Source organism: Salmo salar, chromosome ssa28 (genome assembly GCF_905237065.1).
Source record: "Salmo salar chromosome ssa28, Ssal_v3.1, whole genome shotgun sequence".
NCBI classification, from domain to species: Eukaryota; Metazoa; Chordata; class Actinopteri; order Salmoniformes; family Salmonidae; genus Salmo; species Salmo salar.
In genome coordinates, this window is record NC_059469.1 from 21017473 (window position 1) to 21045390 (window position 27918).

Genomic DNA, 27918 nt, shown 5'->3' on the forward strand with positions numbered 1-27918 from the left:
GCCATACACACCCTGGCCAGCCATACACACCCTGGCCAGCCATACACACCCTGGCCAGCCATACACACCCTGGCCAGCCATACACACCCTGGCCAGCCATACACACCGTGGCCAGCCATACACACCCTGGCCAGCCATACACACCGTGGCCAGCCATACACACCCTGGCCAGCCATACACACCCTGGCCAGCCATACACACCCTGGCCAGCCATACACACCCTGGCCAGCCATACACACCGTGGCCAGCCATACACACCGTGGCCAGCCATACACACCGTGGCCAGCCATACACACCGTGGCCAGCCATACACACCGTGGCCAGCCATACACACCGTGGCCAGCCATACACACCGTGGCCAGCCATACACACCCTGGCCAGCCATACACACCGTGGCCAGCCATACACACCGTGGCCAGCCATACACCACACCCTGGCCAGCCATACACCACACCCTGGCCAGCCATACACCACACCCTGGCCAGCCATACACCATACCCTGGACAGCCATACACCACACCCTGGACAGCCATACACCACACCCTGGACAGCCATACACCACACCCTGGACAGCCATACACCACACCCTGGACAGCCATACACCACACCCTGGACAGCCATACACCACACCCTGGACAGCCATACACCACACCCTGGACAGCCAGACTCCAAGCAGCACTGCTCACCATCCAATAATGCCCCATTGGAAGTGACTCTACACTAGTTCTATTTAAACTAACTATCAGGGTTGAGGTCAATTCAGTTTTACACTCAGTTAACCCCAACCCTGCTAGCTTTAAAAAGCTTCAAGTCAATCATATCTATTCATCAAATTCAAAGTACTGTAACACTAATGTCTTGGCGGCAGACACACCTTTGAATAATTTTTGACGTTCTTTCTTTTCACAGGCTTGGAGGAGGTCCAGATGATGCTAAAGAAATCATGGGACATAGTTTCTTTACTGGAATCGAGTGGCAAGATGTTTATGATAAGAAGGTAATGCCTGTAATACCAGTTCTATAATATGTACACATTCATATTGTAGAATCATGTTGGGAGTCCTACAGGACTCCTGCTCTTTGCCCCTCACCAGTATGCATTCCTGATCATAGTTTTCTAACTCACTGTCTAGATAGAGGAAAGTTATCCTTGCTTTTTCAGTGCTTTACCATCACAGACACAGTGCACACCTAAGATGATGCAACCCTGGTAGCAGAGGGAGGTGAAATGCATTGTGGGAGGTGTAAACTCGTTGCCTCCAGTCCTGCCTGTGTGCTGCAACACCTCTGTGACACAAGTGCTGTGTGTTTCCCTCCCCTCCTACCTAGCTGATACCGCCCTTCAAACCTCAGGTGTCGTCAGAGACAGATACCAGGTATTTTGACGAAGAATTCACGGCACAGACAATTACAATAACTCCCCCTGAAAAATGTGAGTGAAACTTTCTTATTGTTCTTTTTTGCTAATGTTTAAAATGTGAGACACTGTCACTTGACACTTTACTCAGGCTATGTTAGATGTGCAAATGTCGTTCCATATGTTAGACGATCATGTCTTATTTTGGGGCTAGATTGTATCAGATCCACGCTAGCCAACAGCCGCATAGCAGTTGTGTTAGCAGTGTTGGAGGTGGAACTGCTGCGTTAGGGCTGTCAAATTCACAAGCGGCTCCTGGAATTCGACCTAAAATTAAACTTCAATCAGTATAGATGAAGGGGAGGAGAGAGGTCAAATAAGGATTTTTGGCCTTGAAACAATTGAGACATAGATTGGCACACATACACAATCAGAGGGTGAATGGACAAGACAAAAGATTTATAGTGCATTCGGAAAGTATTCAGATCCCTTGTCTTTTTCCACATTTTGTTACATTACAGCCTTATTCTAAAATTGATCAAATAAAATCAATCTACACACAATACCCCATAATGACCAAGCAAAAACGTATTTTTACAAATGTTTACAAATGTAAACATACAGTTGAAGTCGGAAGTTTACATACACTTATGTTGTCATTAAAACTAGTTTTTCAACCACTCCACACATTTCTTGTTAACAAACTATAGTTTTGGCAAGTCGGTTAGGACATCTACTTTGTGCATGACACAAGTAGTTTTTCCAACAATTGTTTACAGACAGATTATTTCACTTATAATTCACTGTATCACAATTCTAGTGGGTCAGAAGTTCACATACACTAAGTTGACTGTGCTTTAAAACAGCTTGGAAAATTCCAGAAAATTATGTCATGGCTTTAGAAGCTTCTGATAGGCGAATTGACATCATTTGAGTCAATTGGAGGTATTTCAAGGTCTACCTTCAAACTCAGTGCCTCTTTGCTTGACATAATGGAAAAATCTAAAGAAATCAGCCAAGAACTCAGAAAAAAAAATGGTAGACCTCCACAAGTCTGGTTCATCCTTGGGAGCAATTTCCAAATGCCTGAAGGTTTTTTATTTCACCTTTATTTAACCAGGTAGGCTAGTTGAGAACAAGTTCTCATTTACAACTGCGACCTGGCCAAGATAAAGCAAAGCAGTGCGACACAAACAACAACACAGAGTTACACATGGAATAAACAAACATACAGTCAATAATACAATATAAAAAGTCTATACACAGTGTGTGCAAATGAGGTAGTATAAGGGAGGTAAGGCAATAAATAGGCCATAGTGGCAAAATAATTACAATATAGCAATTAAACACTGGAGTGATAGATGTGCAGAAGATGAATGTGCAAGTAGAGGTACTGGGGTGCAAAGGAGCAAAACAATAACAGTATGGTGATGAGGTAGTTGGATGGGCTATTTACAGATGGGCTACGTACGGGTGCAGTGATCTGTGAGCTGCTCTGACAGCTGGTGCTTAAAGTTAATGAGGGAGATATGACTCTCCAGCTTCAGTGATTTTTGCAGGTACTTTGTAGGTACCACGTTCATCTGTACAAACAATAGTGCGCAAGTATAAACACCATGGGACCACAGACCTGTCATACCGCTCAGGAAGGAGACGTGTTCTGTCTCCTAGAGATGAATGTACTTTGGTGCAAATACCAGAACAATAGCAAAGGACCTTGTGAAGATGCTGGAGGAAACAGGAAAAAAAGTATCTATATCCACAGTAAAACAAATCCTATATCGACATAACCTGAAAGGCTGCTCAGCAAGGAAGAAGCCACTGCTCCAAAACTGCCATAAAAAAGCCAGACTACGGTTTGCAACTGCACATGGGGACAAAGATTGTACTTTTTGGAGAAATACCCTCTGGTCTGATGAAACGAAAATAGAACTGTTTGGCCATAATGACCATCGTTATGTTTGGAGGAAAAAGGGGGAAGCTTGCAAGCCGAAGAACACCATCCCAACCGTGAAGCACGGGGGCAGCATCATGTTGTGGGGGTGCTTTGCTGCAGAAGGGACTGGTGCACTTCACAAAATAGATGGAATCATGAGGACGGAAAATTATGTGGATATATTGAAGCAACATCAAGACATCAGTCAGGAAGTTAAAGCTTGGTCGCAAATGGATCTTCCAAATGGACAATGACCAAGCATACTTCCAAAGTTGTGGCAAAATGGCTTAAGGCCATCACAAAGCCCTGACCTCAATCCCATAGAACATTTGTGGGCAGAACTGAAAAAGCGTGTGCGAGCAAGGAGGCCTACAAACCTGACTCAGTTACACCAGCTCTGTCAGGAGGAATGGGCCAAAATTCACCCAACTTATTGTGGGAAGCTTGTGGAAGCCTACCTGAAATGTTTGATCCAAGTTAAACAATTTAAAGGCAATGCTACCAAATACTAATTGAGTGAATGTAAACTTCTGACCCACTGGGAATGTGATGAAAGAAATAAAAGCTGAAATAAATCATTCTCTCTACTATTATTCTGACATTTCACATTTGTAAAATAAAGTGGTGATCCTAACTGACCTGAGACAGGGAATTTTTACAAGGATTAAATGTCAGGAATTATGAAAAACTGAGTTTAAATGTATTTGGCTAAGGTGTATGTAAACTTTCGACTAAGTATTCAGACCCTTTACTCAGTACTTTGTTGAAGCACCTTTGGCAGCGATTACAGCCTCGAGTCTTCTTGGGTATGACGCTACAAGCTTGGCACAGATTTATTTGGGTAGTTTCTCCCATTCTCCTCTGCAGATCCTATCAAGCTCTGTTAGGTTGGATGGGGAGTGTCGCTGCACGGCTATTTTCAGGTCTCTCCAGAGATGTTCGATCGGCTTCAAGTCCAGGCCACTCAGGGACATACAAAGACTTATCCCAATGCCACTCCTGCGTTGTCTTGGCTGTGTGCTTAGGGTCGTTGCCCTATTGGAAGTTGAACCTTAACGCCAGTCTGAGGTCCTGAGCGTTCTGGAGCAGGTTTTCATCAAGGAGTTTTATGTACTTTGCTCCGTTCATCTTTCCCTTGATCCTGACTGGTCTCCCAGTCCCTGCCACTGAAAAACATCCCCACAGCATGATGCAGCCACCACCATGTTTCACCTTAGGGATGGTGCCAGGTTTCCTCCAGACGTGACGCTTGGCATTCAGGCCAAAGAGTTCATTCTTGGTTTCATCAGACCAGAGAATCTGTCATGTGCCTTTTACTGAGGAGTGGCTTCCGTCTGGCCACTCTACCATAAAGGCCTGATTGGTGGAGTGCTGCAGAGATGGTTGTCCTTCTGGAAGGTTCTCCCATCTCCACAGAGAAACTCTAGAGCTCAGTCAGAGTAACCATCAGATTCTTGGTCACCTCCCTGACCAAGGCCCTTCTGCCCCGATTGCTCAGTTTGGCCGGGCGGCCAACTCTAGGAAAAGTCTTGGTGGTTCCAAACTTATTCCATTTAAGAATTTTGGAGGCCACTGTACCCTTGGGGACCTTCAATGGTGCAGATTTTATTTTTGGTACCCTTCCCCAGATCTGTGCCTTATATAGACTGGTGTTTCTTTCCAAACCATGTCCAATCAATTGAATGTACCACAGGTGGACTCCAATCAAGTTGTAGAAACATCTCAAGGATGATCAATGGAAACAAGATGCACCTGAGCTCAATTGAGGCCCATAGCAAAGAGTCTGAATATTTCTGTGAATAATGTCTCTTTTTTTTGTAGATTGAGGATTATAAAATTTTTATTTTAATTATTCTTTTTATTACCCCTTTTTCTCCCCAATTTTGTGGTATCCAATTGGTAGTTAGTCTTGTCTCATCGCTGCAACTCCCGTACAGACTCGGGAGAGGCGAAGGGCGAGAGCCGTGCGTCCTCCGAAACACAACACAACCAAGCCGCACTGCTTCTTGACACAATGCCACTTAACCCGGAAGCCAGCCGCACCAAAGCGTCGGAGGAAACACCGTACACCTGGCGACCGTGTCAGCGTGCACTGCGCCCGGCCCGCCACAGAGTCGCTAGTGCGCGATGGGACAAGGACATCTCTGCCCGGCCAAACCCTCCCCTAACCCGGACGATGCTGGGCCAATTGTACGCCGCCCCATGGATCTCCTGGTCGAGGCCGGCTGCAACAGAGCCTGGACTCGAACTCAGAATCTCTAGTGGCACAGCTAGTACTGTGATGCAGTGCCTTAGACCACTGTGCCACTCGGGAGGCCTGTAATTTTTTTTCATCCATTTTAGAATAAGGCTGTATCGTAACAAAACATGGAAAAGGGGAAGAGGTCTGAATACTTTCCGAATGCACAGTAAGTGCCTTTGAACGGGGTTTGGTAGTAGGTGCCAGCCGCAACGGTTTGTGTCAAGAACTGCAACACCGCTGGGTTTTTCCACGCTCAACAGTTTCCCGTGTGTATCAAGAATGATCCACCACCCAAAGGACATCCAGCCAACTTGACACAACTGTGGGAAGCATTGGGGTAAACATGACCCAGCATCCTTGTGGAACGCTTTTGACACCTTGTAGAGTCCATCCCCCGATGAATTGAGGCTGTTCTGAGAGCAAAAGGGAGGGGGGGGCGCAACTCAATATTAGAAAGGGTGTTCCTAATGTTTGGTATACTCAATGAAGGTTGTATTCTCATTGGTCAACGGCTCAACCAAATATTACCCAATAATCCACGTTGAAATGACGCGTTGTGCCCAGTGGGTCATTTACAAATTCGAACACTGAAATATGATGTAATCTACACCTCATTTGGCAGATATAAATCCTCATTATTTTGTTTAATGATTTTCAATTTGAACATCATTATTTCTATATAGCCTACACCTTCTCGTTCTGAACTTCTAACTCGAGTGGAACAGGTGTGGCTTTGTGACAATGATCACAAGAGCAGCTGCTCACCGATTTGACAGCTCCAGCGCAATTACACCTTCGACAGTGCCAAAACATCAGCGATGAGGGTGTCGGCTATCGCCAGTTAACGCTTGATCTAAATGAATCTAGGCCTTAAACATGCTCACTAGAGCATCAGAGAGGCTTAAATAGAATCACTGTAAAAAGGTTGAATTGCATGATTGAAGTGAGTAATGTCCTGTTTGTCCCTCCCAGTTGATGAAGATGGGATGGATTGCATGGACAACGAGCGGAGACCACACTTCCCCCAGTTCTCCTACTCGGCCAGTGGGAGAGAATGAGCGCTGTATCCAGACAGTACTGCACCACCATCAGTACCAATGGAAGGTTACAGTATAAAACCAACCTAGCCTGAGCTAACCCCTCCTCTCTCCATTTGGGTCATTCCATAGTGAGCATGGAGATCCATCACTGTACGTTTTATGTGTCTGTTTTTTTCATGGGGATTTTGCATGTGTGGTCAGACAGAAGTTCAGCCCTGTTGGTAGTTTCCGACAGTTAATGGTGCATTTCTTATGGAATGCTCCTTTTAAAGCCTTGAAACTGACTCAAGATGGCAAATGGGTTTGTTGTGTTGTGTCTTTAGTGCCCTTGGTCATTGACTTCTGAGATCCAGTTCTATCTACTGTAGGAGACTGACATTCCTGCTAGGGAGAGCTGCTGTCTAGCATTCTCATTTCACATAGGACAGTATACTAGAACTCGAGATTCACAGGAGATTCTCCATTGGTTTGCTGTGTCATAATCTGCAACGGTCCTCATTCTTCTCTTGATGACATTTGGGTTTACACATTATCGTTTGGTTAGCTAACATCTGTGTTGTGTGTGTGTATAGAAATACGTTATACTGTAGGATTAGAGATGTTTGCTTTCAGAAGTCAAAAACTGCCAGAAAACGGTTCACTCAGGCTACACAGAGATCAATCTGTCTTCACCTCAGTATACAGGTCACTGGTACTGCTATCTTTACTCTGCAGGTCAAGCTACAAGCGCTAACTATACAAACCACCTCCACCACTTCTCATGGACACTATGACTGTAGTCTCACATATTATACTGTTACGTCATTTTGTTACTTATTTAAGGTGTGCAAAAGTAAAACTCTAGTCTCGTCTGCTATTTGTTGATAAGCTGTGATTTTTACTTTCTCCTCTCGCCTGTGAAATCAGTCATTCGAATAGTGTGAACGCTTTGGGATGTTGCTCTGCCAATGTTATGTATGAATGGGAGTAAATGTTTGTGTACTGTGTATAGAGATTTTAAGAGAGCCTGAAGGCACAGCACTGTTGGCTGTAACCTCCTGTGAATCCGAGCTGTGCGTTAGCTGTCAGGAACAGCAAGGTTCACCTCAACCTGTCTAACAGTGAGGATGAGAGGAAGAGCATTCTAGGTATGTGTGTCAGGGTTATCTGGCTGAAGGTAGATGCTTCCCACAACTGAAATTATGTAAAGCTTTATTTCAGACATATCATCGCTAGAAAATAAAAGCATTCAAAAACTCAAATGTATCAATGTGAATGAGAAATGCAAGATGGTGGCTGTTTACTGTCTAATGCTCCTGTAAGGGGAATGGCTAATGGGGTTTGGGGGTGGGGGGGGGCTAAACCTGTAAGGGTGAAGGAATTAGAATTATCTGACCAGGGTGGGGGACATACTGTATAACTATGATTCAATGGGGACAAGTAAGAGGGAGGTATTGGCACTGTTTGATTTGGACCACAGCAATGGCTTCCTGTTTTATTTATTTGTTCTTCTTTTGTATAACTGTTCTTGTTATATGATTAGGAGTAATGTCCAGTCTTTTGTTCTGGATGAAAAAGGCACCTCGAATAATGGCTTAAGAATGTAGAAGCAAAGCCTTCATGTTGTCGTTTTTGTTCACATTTTTTGGGGGGGTTTGTTTCTTTGTTCTCTTACCAAAATATGACGACAATGAAAAAGACAGAGCAGACAGCATATTAAAGAGTTCTATCAGTACCAAGGTATTATTATTAAATATTTTCCATAAGACTTTTACATTTCACGGGCATCTAACCTGGAATGTCTAAGTGGTATTAAAACCTTTAAGTTCTCTTCTCCACATACAGTATATAAGGGCTGTATAAGCTTCAACTCCCTTTCCAACTGGTATGACGCTCCTGTTGTCTTCTAGCATCTGAGCATTCCTGTAATACATGTAAATACATGAGAATGGCACAGAACAAGCTTCCTCAAACAGTCTAATTTACTACATTTTAGTTGCTTAATAACACACTGCACGTTTAGGCCTTTTTCTTTACCTCTGCTTTTTAGAACAAGAAAAATATGACATTAGAATGAATAACTTAAGCATTTACAAAGGGAATATATTCATTGGCTCTATGGTTTTAAAGTCAAGAGATTGTAAGAATAGGCATAGATGGAGAATAGCTATAAAGCTTACTGAAATAATGAGTATTATAGACTGTGACCAATGTTCCAGGGGTAGATACACTGTAGACTGTTTGGTAATGAGTATTATAGACTGTGACCAATGTTCCAGGGGTAGATACACTGTAGACTGTTTGGTAATGAGTATTATAGACTGTGACCAATGTTCCAGGGGTAGATACACTGTATAATTAACTTTATTTTGTGGCTGACTACTTTGGGATCTTGTAACAGCCTTCAATGCTACATAGAATGTAGTTTCCTTAACATTGTGTTGTATTACCATTTTACCATAGCTAATAGTCAATGACCAATCATTTTTTGGGGTCATCATTTGATTGAAGTGTACCACAGTCAGCATAGGAATCTTCAAGTGATAGTCAAGTCAACCACCTACTCTATGCTGACTGGCATCATTTGATTTATTCTAAAAGTGTACAACATTCAGTAACTTTAGCTCTGTGGGTGAAGAGCCATAGTATTCAATGGTACATAAACACACCATTCTGTATAACTATGTCTTTTTTTTGCTATTTTAAAGCTAGTTTCCTTCAATTCTACACATTCTGCCATGTCTTATGTGTGTTCATGTCATATCTGAGTGACTCAAAACATTACAACATAATTCATGGGCTAAAAAAGCATTAGCTGACCTGGGCTAGTTGATCTGGACATTTCTGACAAGTTAAATAGGTCTCTAAGGTCTACAATGACAAGAGGAAAACTACTGATGCACTACCCAATTTTTAAATGGCACCTTGTGCATTCTACTATTACAACTTTCAAAAGTTGAAAGCCCGACTAAGTTCCTAGGGGAACCACTAAGGCACAAGTCCACTAGTCATAAGTTAGCCTTGCTTAGCATCAATGTGACCTACTATTATCCATTGAAAGGACAGAGTTTACACATTCCTGATTTCCAGGTTACATTCAAGTTCCATTTCAGATGTGATATAATTTAGGTTCAGTATATTCCACCAGTGGTTTGCAAAGCAAGGAGAACGTAGCCTATCATGCTAATGTCAGAGCAGAAGACAAACCATTTGTAGCGAGAGATATCCTGTCTGTGAAGGTATGAAAAGAGTTAGAGTGAATGTAGTGACGTGGACCAAAAAGACCAAAGCAGATGTAGTGACATTTCTCAGATTATTACACATTCCCAAAGGATGAATGATTGGTCTTATATTCGTTGTAGTTGATGGGGTCCAATAAGAGAGAAAAGAGGAAGTTGAGCAAGAGAGAGTCTATTGAACAGGTATGAGGGCCATAACTTCAAAAAGTGTGACATGATTGGTCCATATTTAAGCCACTAGAGAAAGTCCATTTTTTTGTTGTTGTAGCATGGAACAGGTGTGGTTTTGAGATTATATTGCAAAATGAGCAATGGTGAATCTTGTTCAGTTGTGATACAAGTAGGAAGTTAACTCTTCTCATAAGAGAAGACCGTGAAATATGGGAAAGACATTATTTGTCTTAGCAGTTAATTGTTCATGATTGAATGTCAGTGTTGTTTTATTAATATGGCCAATAATGTATCGTAGAAGAATGTGGAGAGAAACTGAACAATGTGCTGTGATCACTAACCCCTAGGCTTTCAATTGTGTGGTCGTCTGTTATGGTTGAGTTTTCCTCTTTTGTCTTCCAAGATGCATTCCTTTTTTGTTTTTGCTGGTATGTGTTTTGACAAAAAAAGAATCATTTCACCATGTATGATTAATAGAGGCTTTTATGGCTTACAGTGTGATTTTGAATCATTTTTATTTCAACATTTTTTTTTTATCAATGGACAACTTGAATTTGTTTTGTTTATTTTTGAATTGAATATGGTTGAGTATAATGTTTTGGGGTATTTAGCAGTCCTGGTCTTTAGTACTGCAGCTGATTATGGACGAGGGGGAAGGAAGGGAGCGTTACAGTACTGTCTCTTTCGCCTTTTCGGCATTACTATTCTTTTTTCTGTGAAATTCTGTTTCCTCCACCATTTGTTAAAGTCACACAAAGAAATAAAATATTGCATAATTATGTCAGATGCTTGATTATGTTCCTGGGGGAGAAGATCCGCGTTAAAGCTTGATTTTCCCGCATTGCGGAAACTGCATTCATGGTAAATGCTGCATATGTTGGCCCAAATCGGAAATTGTCTTTACATTTTAACGCAGCTCTTCCACGATACGGATTGAATCCAACCCTTAGTCCCCCTTAACAGAGACTCTCATTCCAAATTGTAAAAAAAAAATGCAAACTGAGAAATCGTGATCAGTGGTGAAAATATCGTTAGTCGTCGCCTCCCACGGTATGTTGACAGACGCTACGATACCATCCTATGTTATGTGCCTCTGACAACGAGAGATTACTGTGGCACTGCTTCAGACACAGAAGACTTCACATTTCGCTTGGCTGAACTGTGACTATTGCTGGCTTCACGTGCTTGTGGGAAATAGGAAACTGGGATGTCAAACATGACTGTGTTCAAGAGAAGTGCTTTTGAAGTCGGAACAATTCTTCAACCAATAAGCTTTTAGCTAGCTTGATAAGCTTGCTAACATTGCTAATAATAAAGTTTGCTAGCTTGCTTTATATTGACAATATGGTCAGACTTGCTACATTATTCACATTGATAAGGTTATTGTAAAAAACATATGTTGTCATCTTTTGGTTGAAAAGGTAAAAGGTCAGTGGTAAGACGTGGCAACTCGGGGAACAACCTTTTCTCTGAGTTTGCCACTTGTAATTCCGACTTGGAGGGTCATTCAAGTGAATTTTCCCACTGGGAATTAGGAGCTTCCTATAACTCCGATAGCACGTGAACACGGCAATACTTCCATTTCATCCATATGAATATGCACTTGTAAAAAAGGAATAGACTGTTTTTATAAGGACATATTTGAGAACAGGGAATTTCAAGGGGGAAGCGAATGTGGGCAAGGGCAATTGGCCAAAACGATAATACGCTTTGTGTTATTACATTTAAAAAACTGCTTTCATGTAAATGGCTCCTTTTATGATTTCAGAGAACTGAAAATTGCCCTTACATTTTTTTTTTACTTTTAAAGAAAAATAAGAGAATTACTTGAAAGCACAGTCCCTCATGCAGTCCATGCTTAAATTAGTTTATTGTTAAAATATTGTCATAATGAAGTGTGATAATAACAAGGCCAGGAGAGGCTGCCGGGAGACAACTTCAGCTGAGTGACACTGACGAGGTCTTACCTTTCTACTGGACATGTCTTACCTGTTATTCTAAGAGAGCTCAGTTCCACAGGAAGGTTGGACGTCGGCAGTTTCACTCAGTCTCAACGATTCAATTTAGAACTCGCAGATAAAAAACTAAATGTAGCTATATGTGAGGAGGATGCGTAGAACATCCACCTAGAAATCCCAGATGTTTGTTTCTGTGGGTCATTAACATAGAGTGATGTTCAGTTCCACTGGGTGAAGCATTCTAGTGCCGTTGGCCATCTCCAGGGTCAAAGGTCTGGGGTGAGCTGTGTGATCGCCTCCACTCCGACCAACGACAATGTGGGTTCTATTCTTACTAACTGCAGGGTCTATATATAAATCTATTTTACACCTCAGTGTACACACTTTGCTGCTACTGTTTGTAATGTCTACAACAGATTTTCTTGTCATCTTGCTCCTGGTAGTGTTATGAACGAGCATGAATTGTAAAGTATTTATTTAAAAACAAATCGCTGTCAGATGAAAACCTCATCTCCAAAACTGAAAACTTTTAGGAAATTGAAAAAAACTGCCATATTTTCCCATTAACGAACATACAATTATGAACTTTCAGAAGCTATTTTAAATACATTTTATTGGTCCTAGAGTCAATGTTCAGAGTACATTGAGTGGACTTACTGCTTTCAATACATGTAAAAAAAAAATAAGGCAAAAAGTGGAGTTACGAGGTTTTCATCCAACAGCGACATAATAATAACTTGTAATTAATTTGATGTCCATGTAGCTTCAGAGTTTGACATTTTCTTGATCTTGCTAGCTCTTTCATTAGATCCACGTTAAGAGATAGTCGTGTGGTTAAGGATTTTAAGCAGAAGGGATGAAGTATCAGAACAGAGAACCGTTCTAGTACTCCCTGTCATTAAAGAATACAAAACCTTTTCTTTCCCCTTGTGAATAGGACCCATAAGGATGTGAAAATTATATGATCTGCAAGAAAGTGTTTTTGTACACTGTACGTCCTTAGTATTTTTACACGTAAATGTATATGATAGGGATACACATTATTTTCCTTCTTACAGACCGCTTAAATAAAGCACCTTGTCAATCTGCTATCTTTGTCACTTACTTCTGACTACTCGTCATACTGTATTTCTCAATGAGAAAAAAGATAGTTATCACACTCAATAACTCAGATTGAGCAATATTTTCAACACTGTATGTAAAATATTTATTGGAATTTTAACTGAAGTTTATATCAAATATTGAAATGACATTCTACAACATGCAGCTTTTACCACGTAAAAACCTCATCTCTATATAAAAACATTGAACAATACAAAAACTGTCATCTGTAATTCCAAATGCAATTTTTGTCTATAGAAAACCCTCATATTAATCTAAGTACACACACTCAGCAGGGCTGTGCTGCTGCTGTTTCTGCATGGCTGAGGCAGTGTGTTTGACCATGAGTATCCATGACAGGAGGCGCTCTCCACTGTGGTGCTCTCAGTCAGAGCTGCTCCCCACGCTAAGTCCTGAGATCACCCAGATCTGCTCTCTGCCATCAGCACCACCATTAACCCTACCTCTACTGCTGCCCATTACACACATACAGGGCATTCAGACCCCATAGACTTTTTCCACATTTTGTTACAGCCTTATTCTAAAATGTATTAAATTAAATGTTCCTCGTCAATCTACACACAATACCCCATTATGACAAAGTGAAAATAGGTTTTTATAAATGTTTGCACATTTATTAAAATAAAAAAAACTGATACCATATTTACATAAGTATTCAGACCCTTTGCTATGAGACTCTAAACTGAGTTCAGGTGCAATATCTTGAGATGTTTCTACAACTTGATTGGAGTCCACCTGTGGTAAATTCAATTTAGTGGACATGATTTGAAAAGGCTGTCTATATAAGGTCCCACAGTTGACAGAGCAAAAACCAAGCCATGTGGTCGAAGGAATTGTTTGTAGAGCTCCGAGACCGGATTGTGTCGAGGCACAGATCTGGGCAACGGTAGCAAAAAATGTCTGCAGCATTGAAGGTCCCCAAGAACACAGTGGCCTCCATCATTCTTAAATGGAAGAAGTTTGGAACCACCAAGACTCTTCCTAGAGCTGGCCACTCTGCCAAACTGAGCAATCGGGGGAGAAAGGCCTTGGTCAGGGAGGTGACCAAGAACCCGATGGTCACTCTGACAGAGCTCCAGAGTTCCACTGTGGACATGGGAAAACCTTCCAGAAGGACAACCATCTCTGCAGCACTCCACCAATCAGGCCTTTATGGTAGAGTGGCCAGATGGAAGCCACTCCTCAGTAAAAGACACATGACAGCCCACTTGGAGTTTGCCAAAATGTACCTAAAGGACTCGCATACCATGTGAAACAAGATTCTCTGGTCTGATGAAACCAAGATCGAACTCTTTGGCCTGAATGCCAAGCGTCACATCTGGAGGAAACCTGACACCATCCCTCAGGTGAAGCATGGTGGTGGCAGCATAATGCTGTGGGGATGTTTTCAGGGGCAGGGACTGGGAGACCAGTCAGGATCGAGGGAAAGATGAACGGAGCAATGTACAGCGAGATCCTTGATGAAAACCTGCTCTAGAGCACTCTGGACCTCAGACTGGGGCTAAGGTTCAACTTCAGGACAACGAACCTAACCACACAGCCAAGACAACGCAGGAATGACTTCGGGACAAGTCTCAATGTCCTTGAGTGGCCCAGCCAGAGCCCGGACTTGAACCCGATCGAACATCTCTAGAGAGACCTGAAAATAGCTGTGCAGCGACGCTCCCCATCCAACCTCAGAGCTTGAGAGGATGTGCAGAGAAGAATGGGAGAAACTCCCCAAATGGGCCAAGCTTATAGCGTCATACCCAAGAAGGCTGTAATCACTGCCAAAGGTGCTTCAACAAAGCACTGAGTAAAGGGTCTGAATACTTAAGTAAAAAAAGAAATGTCCCTTTCTTCAGTGTAAAGGGTTTAAACACTTTCCCATGCTTGTTCAATGAACCAGGGTAGCCTAGTGGTTAGAGCGTTGGACTAGTAACCGAAAGGTTGCAAGTTCGAATCCCCGAGCTGACACGGTACAAATCTGTCGTTCTGCCCCTGAATAAGGCAGTTAACCCACTGTTCCTAGGCCGTCATTGAAAATAAGAATTTGTTCTTAACTGACTTGCTTAGTTAAATAAAGGTAAAATAAAAATAAATAAAACCATAAACAATTAACGACCATTCCACAGGTGCATGTTCATTAAGACACTAACAGCTTACAGACGGTAGGCAATTAAGGTCACAGTTATGAAAACTTAGGACACTAAAGAGGCCTTTCTACTGACTCAAAAACAGGGTCCCTGCTCATCTGCGTAAATGTGCCTTAGGCATGCTGCAAGGAGGCATGAGGACTGCAGATGTGGCCAGGGAAATGCCACCAGCCATACTGCTCGTTCTGTGCGTGATTTCCTGCATGACAGGATTGTCAGTGTTCTGCCATGGCCAGTGAAGAGCCCTGATCTCAAACCCATTGAGCATGTCTGGGACCTGTTAGACCAGAGGGTGAGGGCTAGGGCCATTCCCCCCAGAAATGTCTGGGAACTTGCAGGTGCCTTGGTGGAAGAGTGGGGTAACATCTCACAGCAAGAACTGGCGAATCTGGTACAGTCCATGAGGAGGAGATGCACTACTGTATGTAATGCAGCTGGTGGCCACACCAGATACTGACTGTTACTTTTTATTTTGACCCCCTCTTTGTTCAGGGACACATTATTCCATTTCTGTTAGTCACATGTCTGTGGAACTTGTTCAGTTTGTCTCAGTTGTTGAATCTTGTTATGTTCATACAAATATTTACACATGTTAAGTTAATTTGCTGAAAATAAACGCAGTTGACAGTGAGAGGACGTTTCTTTTTTTGCCAAGTTTATATATATCTTTTTTTTTAACCTGTTTTTGCTTTGTCATTATGTGGTATTGTGTGTAGATTTGAGGAAAAATAACAATTAAATCAATTTTAGAATAGGGCTGTAATGTAACAAAATGTGGAAAGTCAAGGGGTCTGAATACTTTCCGCATGCATGTATAACTAATACACACACAGGATGTGGCCCAAAACCAACCCGAGAGAGGCATGCGTCTTCGCTCACACAGTCATTTTTGTAGAATAATAACTGAATTGGTCATATACCCTATTTCTACAGTAGGAGACCATCATTATAAGGAAAGGAGGATACCTAGTCAGTTGGACAACTGAATGCATTCAACTGAAATGTGTCTTACGCATTTAGAGGTGCAGGGGGCTGACTTAACATCCACGGCGCCCGAGGAACAGTGGGTTAAAACTGCCTTTCTCAGGGGCAGAACGACAGATTTTTACTGTCACTGTGCTTCAGTCAAGATGAAGAGGATGTCATGTAGACAAGGTGTCAGGCCTCCTAGAACCAGCAGGTAACTGGGGAAACAAAGAGGAAATTAAAGAGCAAAAACACACCTGGACACAGGCCTCTAAATTGGGACTATTTTGTCCGCATATGCTCCTAAATATTTGGCTGTGCGACCTGGAATTTGAATTTGGGAGGACCAGTGCCTAGAAGGAAATAAAAGAATAACTGGCCAGATAATTATTGTTGTAATGATTAGGCTTCACTGTACTGCTGTTTCTGAGTGCCCAAGAGAAAGAATATTTGTTACCGTTGTGGTTGCACCATTACTATAGACAAAAGGGCTTGTTTCTATCCCAAACCGTTCGGAAGTTACCCCATAGTACCGCCACTACTTTTCTTTATTTCACTGAAGCAATGGCGGGCCGCATTTTACATTTTAGCAGACGCTCTTATCCAGAGAGACTTACTGGAGCAATTATGGTTAAGTGCCTTGCTCAAGGGCACGTCAACAGATTTTTCACCTCGTCGGCTCGGGGATTCGAACCAGCGACCTTTCATTTACTTGCCCTTAAGCGCTAGGCTACCTGGTTTAATCTTAAACTGTCACAGGGCATTAATCATTTGTTTACACGTTGTTCAGTCATGTTACCTCATTAACTAACAACCTGGCAACTTCATCAGTATATCCAAACTTTTGGGAGCACATAAAAAAAGGGAAAGGGATAGCTTCTTCAGGAGAGCAATGATTGAATGACAGATCTCTTGCATGTCATCACTCACAAACTTGACTTTCTTAAAGAGACGGCGTCCAATTTTCTATGTAATGCATTTTTGGACAAAGTAGAAACCTAATATTACCCAAATGACTAATTTCAATAACAGGCATTTGTATCAACATTGTAGATTTTATAATCAAAAATGTCTTTACAGGTTTGCATATTAGTTTCTAGGGTACAACATTTGTTTCAACAGTAGCTAGAATTCATAATATAGGCCCAAGAATACAGGCTGTATCTCAATCAATTTTTTTTTTTTAATTTGATTTTCCAGGGCTCCTGGATTTTATGTTGCTCCTAACTTTAGGTTGGGAGCACCAGTGATACAATTTGTTTAAAAAATCTAGAGCCATGACTGGACACATTGCTGGAGTTCACATATTACTAGAGCCTCAGCCAGTATTGATTCAGGTTTTCGCCCTCAGTTAAGATTGACTCGAATGGCACTATCCTGGAATGACTGTGCTGTTCTGTTCAGCAACACATTGGTGGTTCTTAGAGTAATGCTCCGAGGGAAATCCAGAAGTGCTAACGCTGATAAAAACAACAGCCTGGCAGCATTAGAGCAGCTGAGAACAGAGGCACTCGGCAGGGCTCTCCTCCATCTCCTTAAGCTCTTAAGAATGTCAGCCTCTGTCTCTCCCTCTCTGTCTGACACGCCTTTAGCAGCAATCTGGAAGAGCATCTGTGGAGCGCCTAGTCTTGCGTGATGTGCGGCCCTGGCTACCAGCTGTTGTGGCGCTTGTGTGCCTTCTCTTCTTCTCTCTTTCTCTCACTCGCTCTCTCTCACTCGCTCACACACACACTCTCTCTCGCCCTCTCTTGCCCTCTCTCTGGGTGATAGTGTGGCCACGTCTCTGTGTTTCGGGTGCAGGGGTGAGCTGTACCCAGCACCATATAGAGATGAAGAGTAAATTGAGTGTAGATGACAACCATGGTTCTGACTGTACCTGTATGCGTAGGTTCTGCATCTCTTCAGTGAGGAGGTGGCGCTCCTGCATCAACAGGTTCTGTTTGGCAAGCAGCTCCATCACCTGCTGGGCACTGGACTGACTGTGCTGGTCCAACTGCTGCAGTCTACAGGATACACACACACACACACACACACACACACACACACACACACACACACACACACACACACCGCACAATAGTCAATGCAATGCCTTGTATAATGTACAATTCGACACAATCTTTTCCGACACGTATGACGAACAAGATGAATATGATAGACAAAGTAGATTGATAAAAAGCATAGAGTTGAGCAACAGATCCAGTTATTTTATTTTCATTATTTAACCTTTAATTAACTAGGCAAGTCAGTTAAGAACAAATTCGTATTTACAATGATGACCTACCAAAAGGCCTCATGCGGGGACGGGGGCTGGGATTAAAAATAAAAATATAGGACAACACCCACATCACGAGGAGAGACACCACAACACTACATAAATCGGACCTAAGACAACACAACATTGTAGCAACACCACATGACAACATGGCAGCAACCACAACATGGAGGACTCATATTGCTTCTCACCCACAAAAAAAGATTGCAATTATATTTGATGATCTTTGTCTTCAGAGGTATATGATATATAGTTATAAAACTAAAGGGCAAGACAATGCCAAATACCCCTCAGAAGGAGAGGCCTCCCTCTTCCCAGTGTGTCCCAATACAAAGGGTCCATTCAGCTGAGGCTGGGGAGGCCCTCAACGTCCAACAAACACATCAGATCAGCCCAACTAAACATGGCCCCTCCCCCATAACACAGAGCTAACTCACACGCCAGGAATGCATTACATTAGCATAAGTGGACCGCTATACACAGGATAGGCTATCCGTATAGTAGTGGGAATGGGATGGCTATAGCTTATTATTTGACTGTCCATGGGCTATAGTCATCCACCATCATGGGTCCTTGGATCAGATGAGATCCAGGCCAGGTCCCAGTGTCCTAGATCCCACAGGAGGGCACGTCGCCAGGGCCATGGTGGAGCTGAGGAGGGGCCCGGGTGCCCAGGGAGGGGATGTACTCCTTGAGCACAGTAGGCGCCATGCGAGGGGAGGCCTCTAGCTGTTGCTGAAGGGGGGAGACAGATGCCCCTCTCCTTCTGGCTGGGGCAGTGCCGTCTGTGCAGTGGGAAGGAAGGCAGAGCAGGCGGCCCCCACTTCCCCCCCGTGAGAGCTGGAGCACGCGGGCCCTCCTTGGCCCTCCCCGTCCCCGGCTGCACTGGCCAGCTTGTCCCGGGCTCAGGCCCTGCTGCGCTGGAGGCTGGAGCTGCTGCCTCCCCCTCGCCTGGCCTCCAGAGCCTGGCAACGAGCTGTCAGATCTGGGGATGCAGCCTGCGTCAGCCGGCCCCCGCCCCCACACGGACACACAGCAGGGAGGACACCGCCACGTTAGACACCCAGCTCCGGAGCCCCGCAGAGCCAGGATGGAAACACTCCACAGGACTGACGTGGGGGAGGAGAATGACTTTTCAGAGGTTTTCAAGAGGTTTGACGCAGTGAGATGTCTAGATGGTAAACTTTGAAAACGGGTACATTTTGTAATGAAAATCTATTTTGTATGATGCATCTTGCTGCCATTTGAGTCGTGATGACGAGGCCATCAAATGAACATAATAACATTCTTATTATGGATGACATTTTATTTGTTTACATATCATTCAAATGAGTGCTGAACATAACGCTGGACTGTACTGTACACCTACTATAGGAGTGTGAGAAACATTTAGAAATGCCACAAGACAAGCCGGTTAATAGGAGCAGCTAAGAAATTGAACATAATTCTTGTAGAGCCTTGGTATTATTTTAAAGTGGTTAAAAAACATTTCCCATAAATATTATAAATGATCCATTTTGTTACATTTTCCAGAGGAATCTGAATTTCCTTCAGGTGATAAAAGGTCATGACCCTGTTATAACAGCACTCTTGTGAAAGGCCAACCTGCAGCAGCAGTCAAGAGTGGCAGCCAAGATGTATTTTAAGATGTCAGTGCAAATGCCATGTGTATTAAACCACTTAAGCAGGTTGTGTAATTCTGTAACTAATGCTTTCACCAACACAACACCTTACCTCGCCACTTCAGGAACCATGCTGTTTCAATCTGACACATTAGCCTATTAATTACACAATCCTCCTGACCTTAATCCAGCTCCAAAACCACCTTTGTCTTCACCCCCAACCCAGCCGCCTCAACCCCCAGCCCCGCCGCCTCAACCCCCAGCCCCGCCGCCTCAACCCCCAGCCCCGCCGCCCCTACCCAGGCGCCTCAACCCCCAGCCCCGCCGCCTCAACCCCCAGCCCCGCCACCTCAACCCCCAGCCGCGCCGCCCCTACCCAGGCGCCTCAACCCTACCCAGGCGCCTCAACCCCTACCCAGGCGCCTCAACCCCAACCCAGGCGCCTCAACCCCAACCCAGGGCACTGGGGAGGGGGTGAGGCAAGAGGTGAAAGGGGGGGGGGGGGGTTAAAGCTCAAACTGAAGAAAAAGGCGAACTCCTCCTCCGAAGAAGCAATCACAATGGGGGTCTGATTAAATTAGGGGCCCGTCCAGCAGCCAAAGCAGCAAATCCAATAACTGCCCTACATTTACTGGCACACAACTTAATTAGGTTTTTAATACAGCTTAGCGCTGGGCTCTCCCCCTGCCCAGGCTGGCTGGCTGGATGACTGGCTGGCCAGTGCCCACTGCTGCCTGTGCTCTGCCCGCTGCTGGTTGGGTGGAGGGGCGGGTGGATGGATGGCAGAGATGGCCGAGCTCAGGCCTCCCCGCTGACCTGGTGAAAGGACACCATCTGCTGGCTCCCAGGCTAACTGAAGACAGGACGGCTGCACTGAGACACACACACACACACACACTCCCTAAAAGCAACGGCAAATTATCAATCTGTCTTTTTTCTTTTTAAATATGAAAGCAAACTTTTTGAAGCTGATCTGCCAAATATGCCTTGATTTACAAGCACCTTCCAATGTGTACACTTCCAGCCAGCCAGGCAAAATCTGATTATCGTTCTTATGGACACTTAAATCACACACACACACACACACACACACACACACACACACACACCAACCTCTGCAACAGAGACCTGCCGTCGCCCACAGCTTGTGCCTAAGTTCCCAGGTGATGCTGTTTGTTTGTTTGTTTACAGGATGGAGGCTAGCGGTGGAACAGGGGAGACTCTTCAGGTTTGTATAACAAAGTGTGGAGCAGCACTGCTGTGTGGCCTACAGCGATGTTCCAGGGGGGAACCTAGTGTCTGTGTCTCTGTGTGTACTGGGGAACCTGCAGACGGCACGCCGGCTCAGCTCGAGGAGCGGGGAGCGTACGGTAAGCCCAGTCTCCCAGGGTGAGCCTGGCCCTGCTGTGGCCTGGGGATGTGTGGCTGGCTCTAGTCTACTCTGTTCATTTACCCAGCTCTAGTCTACTCTGTTCATTTACCCAGCTCTAGTCTACTCTGTTCATTTACCCAGCTCTAGTCTACTCTGTTCATTTACCCAGCTCTAGTCTACTCTGTTCATTTACCCAGCTCTAGTCTACTCTGTTCATTTACCCAGCTCTAGTCTACTCTGTTCATTTACCCAGCTCTAGTCTACTCTGTTCATTTACCCAGCTCTAGTCTACTCTGTTCATTTACCCAGCTCTAGTCTACTCTGTTCATTTACCCAGCTCTAGTCTACTCTGTTCATTTACCCAGCTCTAGTCTACTCTGTTCATTTACCCAGCTCTAGTCTACTCTGTTCATTTACCCAGCTCTAGTCTACTCTGTTCATTTAACCAGCTCTAGTCTACTCTGTTCATTTACCCAGCTCTAGTCTACTCTGTTCATTTACCCAGCTCTAGTCTACCTCCTGCTTGGTACAACCCAATATCACCTGAGAAGGATGGTTTTTCAGCAGTGTGTTGGCTCGGCTTGTCCAACAGTTCGGAAAACACACACACGGGGGGGGGGTTGCCTAAGGCCGGTTTGGACAGGCTTAATAAGAACACCACTCTTTCCCCATATCAGAGGAGTGTCCTGGATATAAATGATATCCTGGAAACTTCTTTGGAGCTGAATACTATAGTATAACATTAGGACTGTCCGACCAACTCAAGTTAAACCTATAGAATACAACTTTGTGAGGATAGAAGTCTGAATTTGGCATCACTTTACACTAACATAAGGGACATTATACCATCACAGGAAAAAGCATATCTCCTTAGCAAGAGTCTGACCCATGTTCAATCTGTCATTATGCAATATTCATTTGAATGGGAGTAGATGAACCACCACTAACAACCCAGCCCAGATTGGGGATCATGGGGGATAGAGGGTGAGGAGAGGGGGTGAAGAATGAAGGCAGACTGCCTTGGCTTGCCTGGTTAAAACCATACCGCCAGGGGCAGCATGGCTACAGCTGCTCAGCACCCCACCCCCCTTAAAACAAAACCGTACCCACCCCAGCTCAGCCCGACCCACCCTGCCTAAGCCTAAACCTGGCATGGCACGGGGGTGGGTGGAGTGTATGCCCGGAGGCCATGATGAATATCATACCCCCAACCTGTTAGGAATAGACTGGCTCGTTGTTGATCATGGTACCCTTTATTAGTTTGATTTAATATCTTTAATCCATGTAATTATTGGCATGATGAATAGCTGACGTAGACAGCAGAACAGTGGATTTGCTAACACAGTCCTGGTCTCCAATAGAACACAAGCTAAACACAGCATCCAGTCTTCCTAAAACCTTAGACCTTTTTTACATACTCCCAATAAAAACACTGTCTGGTGGTAAAAATCTGCCAAAATTACCACAGTAATGTAACGACAAACTGTTACACAAAACAAAACTCCAAAATAACAAACTAAACCAATGAAAGTCACAGTTGTAAAAGAGCTAATGTTGCTGTTTGAGTTGGTTTTGTGGACGGTGTGACGCCGAGAGGTCTGTTGATGTGATGCTCTGGTTAGTAACACAGCACTCCAGCTTGCATGCCTCTGGGAAGCGGCCCGGCATACAGCGTCGGAGCTGTAAAGCCACCGTTTGACAATGCTATTTCAGCAGGCCGCCCAGCCTCAGCCCCAGGCTACACAGGCCAGCTGGGTGAGACAGAGAGGCAGAGCAAGGGATGGAAGGATGAAGAGAGAGAGAGGGAGCATCAGTGCCACCCAGAGGGAGAAAGGAGAACAACGAGCCCATATTGAAGAGTAAAAGGAACCCAGGCTGGAAGACTGTCCTGACATAGCCTCTGATATGCTGATTCCATTCCTATGCAATGGATGTCTCATATTTTCACAAACGTGAACATTGTATGATTATTTCGATTAGGGAAAAACATGAAGGATGAAAAAAAACACATGGTCTAAAACTGTCTTGCTGTACTGTACCCCCCCCCATTCTGCTCACATATTAGTAAATAAATAATAAAAACTGTCTTGCTGTACTGTACCCCCCCCATTCTGCTCACATATTAGTAAATAAATAATAAAAACTGTCTTGCTGTACTGTACCCCCCCCCATTCTGCTCACATATTAGTAAATAAATAATAAAAACTGTCTTGCTGTACTGTACCCCCCCCCATTCTGCTCACATATTAGTAAATGACTGAAATGGAGGTCAGATTAATCAAGTATAATAACCACTCCTCTAGGATCACCCCCCCTCTCTCTCTCTCACACGCAACCCCTTCTACATCTTCCTTGCCTCTGCCAACTTCATTTGCAAATGAAAAGTTTGAGGAGCGTCTTCTTGTTTTGGGGAGGTGGCAGCACAGTGTGTGTTGGGGGGAGAAAGTGAAGAGGAGGAGGGGGTGGGTGGCAGAGAACCAGATGAAGCAGCCCTCGCCCGGGGGCCTTCGGTCTCCCCCAGCAGCGGCAAGGCTGTTCCCGGACCGCCGTCCACCGTTTGTTCCATTATCCAATCTCCTGGAGCCTTTTGCCCAACACAACTCCAACAACTGCCTGCACCTCTTCCACACATGGCCCTCCATCCCTCTCTCCATCCCTCTCTCCATCCCTCTCTCCATCCCTCTCTCCATCCCTCTCTCCATCCCTCTCTCTTCCACTCCAGACACGCACACCACCTTTCTTTATGGGGCCATATGGCTGACAGAAGCCAGTAGATTTAGCGACACATCTGCGTATACATTACTGCTCTCCTTAAAGGGCCGTGATGCAAGACGCCAGTGTGTGTTTGTCAGAGTGTTGGTGATAATTGCTGAAGGAGCATGCTGGCAGGGGGTGAAGGGACGGTGTGGCACTTGGTGCAGACAGGCAGAAGTGCGGTTAAAACAACTACTGAAGCGACGGGGCAGAGCAGTGGTGTACACAACATTTTAAAGTGTACAACCTAAACCCTAAACAACTTTTCAATTCACTTATGTAGCTTGGTTTCTTGAAGAGAATTTCTATACACATGTCAATGTAATGATAAATCTGTTTAGAGTTTGATAGATTACACACTGCACAGGTGAGAAAACGCTGTCAATAGGACTGGAGTGTGCTTGATTAAGCTACAAACTCCCAGACTTAATTGCATTCCTGTTGAGGAAGGAAAAATCTGCCTGCTGCTGAATCTCTTCTATCATCTAACTAATTATTGCTTTCTATAGTCACTCAAACATTAGGAACAGAATACATGACGATACTGAAACAATTAAAACATGTCATTATATTATTTACCCAATTACTTCATTACAAAGATGCTCACCAGGAACTTGTTTTTCTCTCTTGAAAGAATCATTCACAAATTGGCAATCTGATAACTGACTCCATACTGCGTAAACCTATCCAATTCAATAATCTATCTATTCATTGCATATAATCCAATTCAATTTGATTCAATCTATTGATTGAATAATTTGATTCATCTTCGACTACACATCACACAAATGCTTCAGAAACACGTTTTCCTTGTGCAATTTATAGGATACATCCACTGTCAGTTAAAGTACAAGTCTTACACTAAAATATTGCTTTACATGAGAGTCCTTGGATCATAAAATAGTCATTTAGGAAAATTATATCTAACTAAATCAAATTCTCTGAATAGATAAAACCTACTCTAATAAAATGTTTTGTTTTTAATTCAATGCCGTTAACCCTTTATCACAACAGTGTTTTAATTAGTTATACTATTCTATTCTTGATGAATCACTTTGATGATATCATTTTCATCATAATTAAAAACAGAGCCTCAAATCAGGAGCTGTGTTTAAAATGTGTCTTGAATAAAATGACAGATCAGATATAAACCCACAATGCAACATGTTAGTTCCTGATACATTCTCTGAACAAACAAAATGTTGTTATAGCCAGATAACGAGGCTGTGTTTCAAATCATTCAATTGTGTTCCTTACAATATGTATATCACGCTGCCTGCTTTGTTTCTCGGACATCTCTCCCCAATCTCCGGGCAAAAAAAACACAGAAATACTATAATAAATAAATAAATGCAGGAGCGAAAACATTGTGTGCTAAAACCCCTGTGTAGCTTGGCATTCTCTCCCCAAATGTAAAAATAAATCAAGCTGATTTTCCAAATGTTTCATACGCGCCGCGCTGTTGCAGCTCTTCACAGCACAGATTGCGCTCAATGTAGAATATGTGAGAGCGGCAGAGCCTTGGTTATTTGCATGTTGGGTGAACCCATTTGCACCTGCTTGTTAACACGTACACCTTAACCCCCGTGTGCCAGGGCAGCATGCCCGCTGTGCCACCTATTCCCAGAGCACTGAACACACAGGAGAATCACCCTTAGCATAGTGCTGCTGGGATTAGTGAGGAAGGGAACTTGGCAAAACACCAGAATCTCAAACTAAATGCCTCGCACGTCATAATGGTTCTCATAATTGTACGCAGCCACATCTCCACTTCTTTAACAACAGAGATCTTGTTTTACATTTGTGAGGTAGGTACATTAAAGATTAAACCAGGCTCCAGATTTCTCAAGATCCTTTCAATGCAATCACAACAGAGAAGAACTGCCATCACTGTGAATAAGAACCTAGACGTCTTCGCAGTAAAAATGAAGCGTGCCTTTAAGGTTCAATTACAGTGCTCAAACAAGACATTCACCAAACATAACTGATAGTACATTTCAATTGGAAAGAAGAAAATGACCCATTTTAAATTTCTCCACACCTATAGAAAACAGACCTCTATTCTCCCACTGTGTCTCCTGCGATGTGGGGATTCACAACGTCACAGACCGGACAGCTGCGATTCTCTCTCAATTTCTTTTTACCTATTGTTTTTCTTCCCGGCACGTTTTTGACAGTGGGTGTTAAACAATATGTAGTGTTACGTTGGGAGCGGGGGTGGGGGGCGGGCGGGCGGGGGATACAGGCTCCTAGAAGAATCCTCAGTGGAGCGCCGAAGCACGGCGCTGACGCCCACACACCCTCACCCACGTGGCACTGCCAGGCTGTGTGCCAAGCGGCCCTGGGCTCAGCGCTGTGGGCCGTATAGTAAGTTCTGTATACCCTCCCGAGTCAGATGGGAAGAGGCCCCCGCAACACAACAGTCTTTAAAAAGACTACTGTAGACCAGATACTGTGCTACTGTACTGGCCACTAGTGCATACACTGTACTGTATCTCTACCGACGGGATATTTAGACTTCAAATTCTGTTCACTCGTCATCTTCTCCTTTCAACATGTCCTTTAATCGCTACAGTACTCCAACATGAGAGCGATTGATCCTAGACCCTAGAAAATCAATTCGCACTTCATGGCTTAGCAATATCCTTCCTTAATCCATATCAGCTATCCCTGTGCTTGTGTGTGTTCTTGTGTGTGTTCTTGTGTGTGTGTGTATGTATGTATGTATGTATGTATGTATGTGTGCTCGCGAGTTAATACCTGTTCTTCATGCGCTGGTGCATCCTCCCATGTTGTACACACTGCTGCTCCATCTCTGTACAGCGAGCTCTCAGCTTCCCAACACTCTGTTCCAGATGATCCTTCTCCAGGGAGAGCTGCTCCACCTCTCTCCTGTCAACCACACACACAAATACATTTTTACAATTGTTGCTTTTCATGGCATTGAGTGTTCAGCTATCAGTCTCACCAGAGATGTCATTTTGTTGCCAACCAGGGGTGCGTTCAGTTCGATTCAACGTTTGCTACGTTGCGTGACAGTTTGTATTGAACGACACGTTTCCCCAAAACAGTGTGCACTGTTCTTCAATAGCACGTGAAGTACGTTTGCTGTAGGCTGTAGTGGAGCAGGTGGAGAGCTTCACGTTCCTTGGTGTCCACATCACTAAGGAATGAACATGGTCCACACACACCAACACAGTCGTGAAAAACGCCCGACAATTCCTCTTCCCCATCAAGAAGCTGAAAAGCTTTGGCATGGGCCCTCAGATCCTCAAAGGCTTCTACAGCTGCACCATTCAGAGCGTCTTGACTTGGGTTACAAAATTCCAGGAACGTTCAATAAATTCCCTGGTTTTCCAGAAATCCTGGTTGGAAGATTCCGGATTTCCTGCTTAGTCCTTCCAGATTCTGGGAATCGTCCAACTGGGATTTCGGGAAAATGTGGTAATTTATTGAACGTTCCCAGAAATGTGCAACCCTAATTTTGACTGGCTGCATCACCGCTTGGTATGGCAACTGCTTGGCATCCGACCGCAAGGCTCTACAGAGGGTAGTGTGTACGGCCCAGTACATCACTGGGGCCGAGCTCTCTGCCATCCAGGATCTCTATACCAGGCAGTGTTAGAGGAAGGCCCTAAAAATAGTTAAAGACTCCTGCCAACCAAGTCATACACGGTTCTCTCTGCTACCACACAGCAAGTGGTACCACTGCACCAAGTATAGAATCAACAGGACCCTGAACAGCTTCTA

At 44.0% G+C, this 27918-nt stretch overlaps 2 protein-coding genes across 3 annotated transcripts in view; one reads left to right on the plus strand and one right to left on the minus strand.

The window, feature by feature from the left end:
- Positions 1-13011, plus strand: part of akt3a (v-akt murine thymoma viral oncogene homolog 3a) — a 144347-nt gene extending 131336 nt beyond the window's left edge. For both annotated transcript variants that reach the window (XM_014179955.2, XM_014179954.2), the window contains exons 12-14: positions 910-997; positions 1330-1432; positions 6508-13011. In XM_014179955.2, the coding sequence (XP_014035430.1) occupies positions 910-997; positions 1330-1432; positions 6508-6593 (277 nt within the window). In that variant the 3' untranslated portion in view covers positions 6594-13011. The remainder of the gene's footprint in view (positions 1-909; positions 998-1329; positions 1433-6507) is intronic.
- Positions 13012-15803: 2792 nt separating this feature from the next.
- The window catches only part of sdccag8 (SHH signaling and ciliogenesis regulator sdccag8), a 55184-nt gene continuing 43069 nt past the window's right edge, over positions 15804-27918 (minus strand). The window contains exons 16-18 of the mRNA XM_014179967.2: positions 26929-27060; positions 18022-18148; positions 15804-16363 (exon numbers count right to left, since the gene is read on the minus strand). Of these exons, the coding sequence (XP_014035442.1) occupies positions 16322-16363; positions 18022-18148; positions 26929-27060 (301 nt within the window). The 3' untranslated portion in view covers positions 15804-16321. The remainder of the gene's footprint in view (positions 16364-18021; positions 18149-26928; positions 27061-27918) is intronic.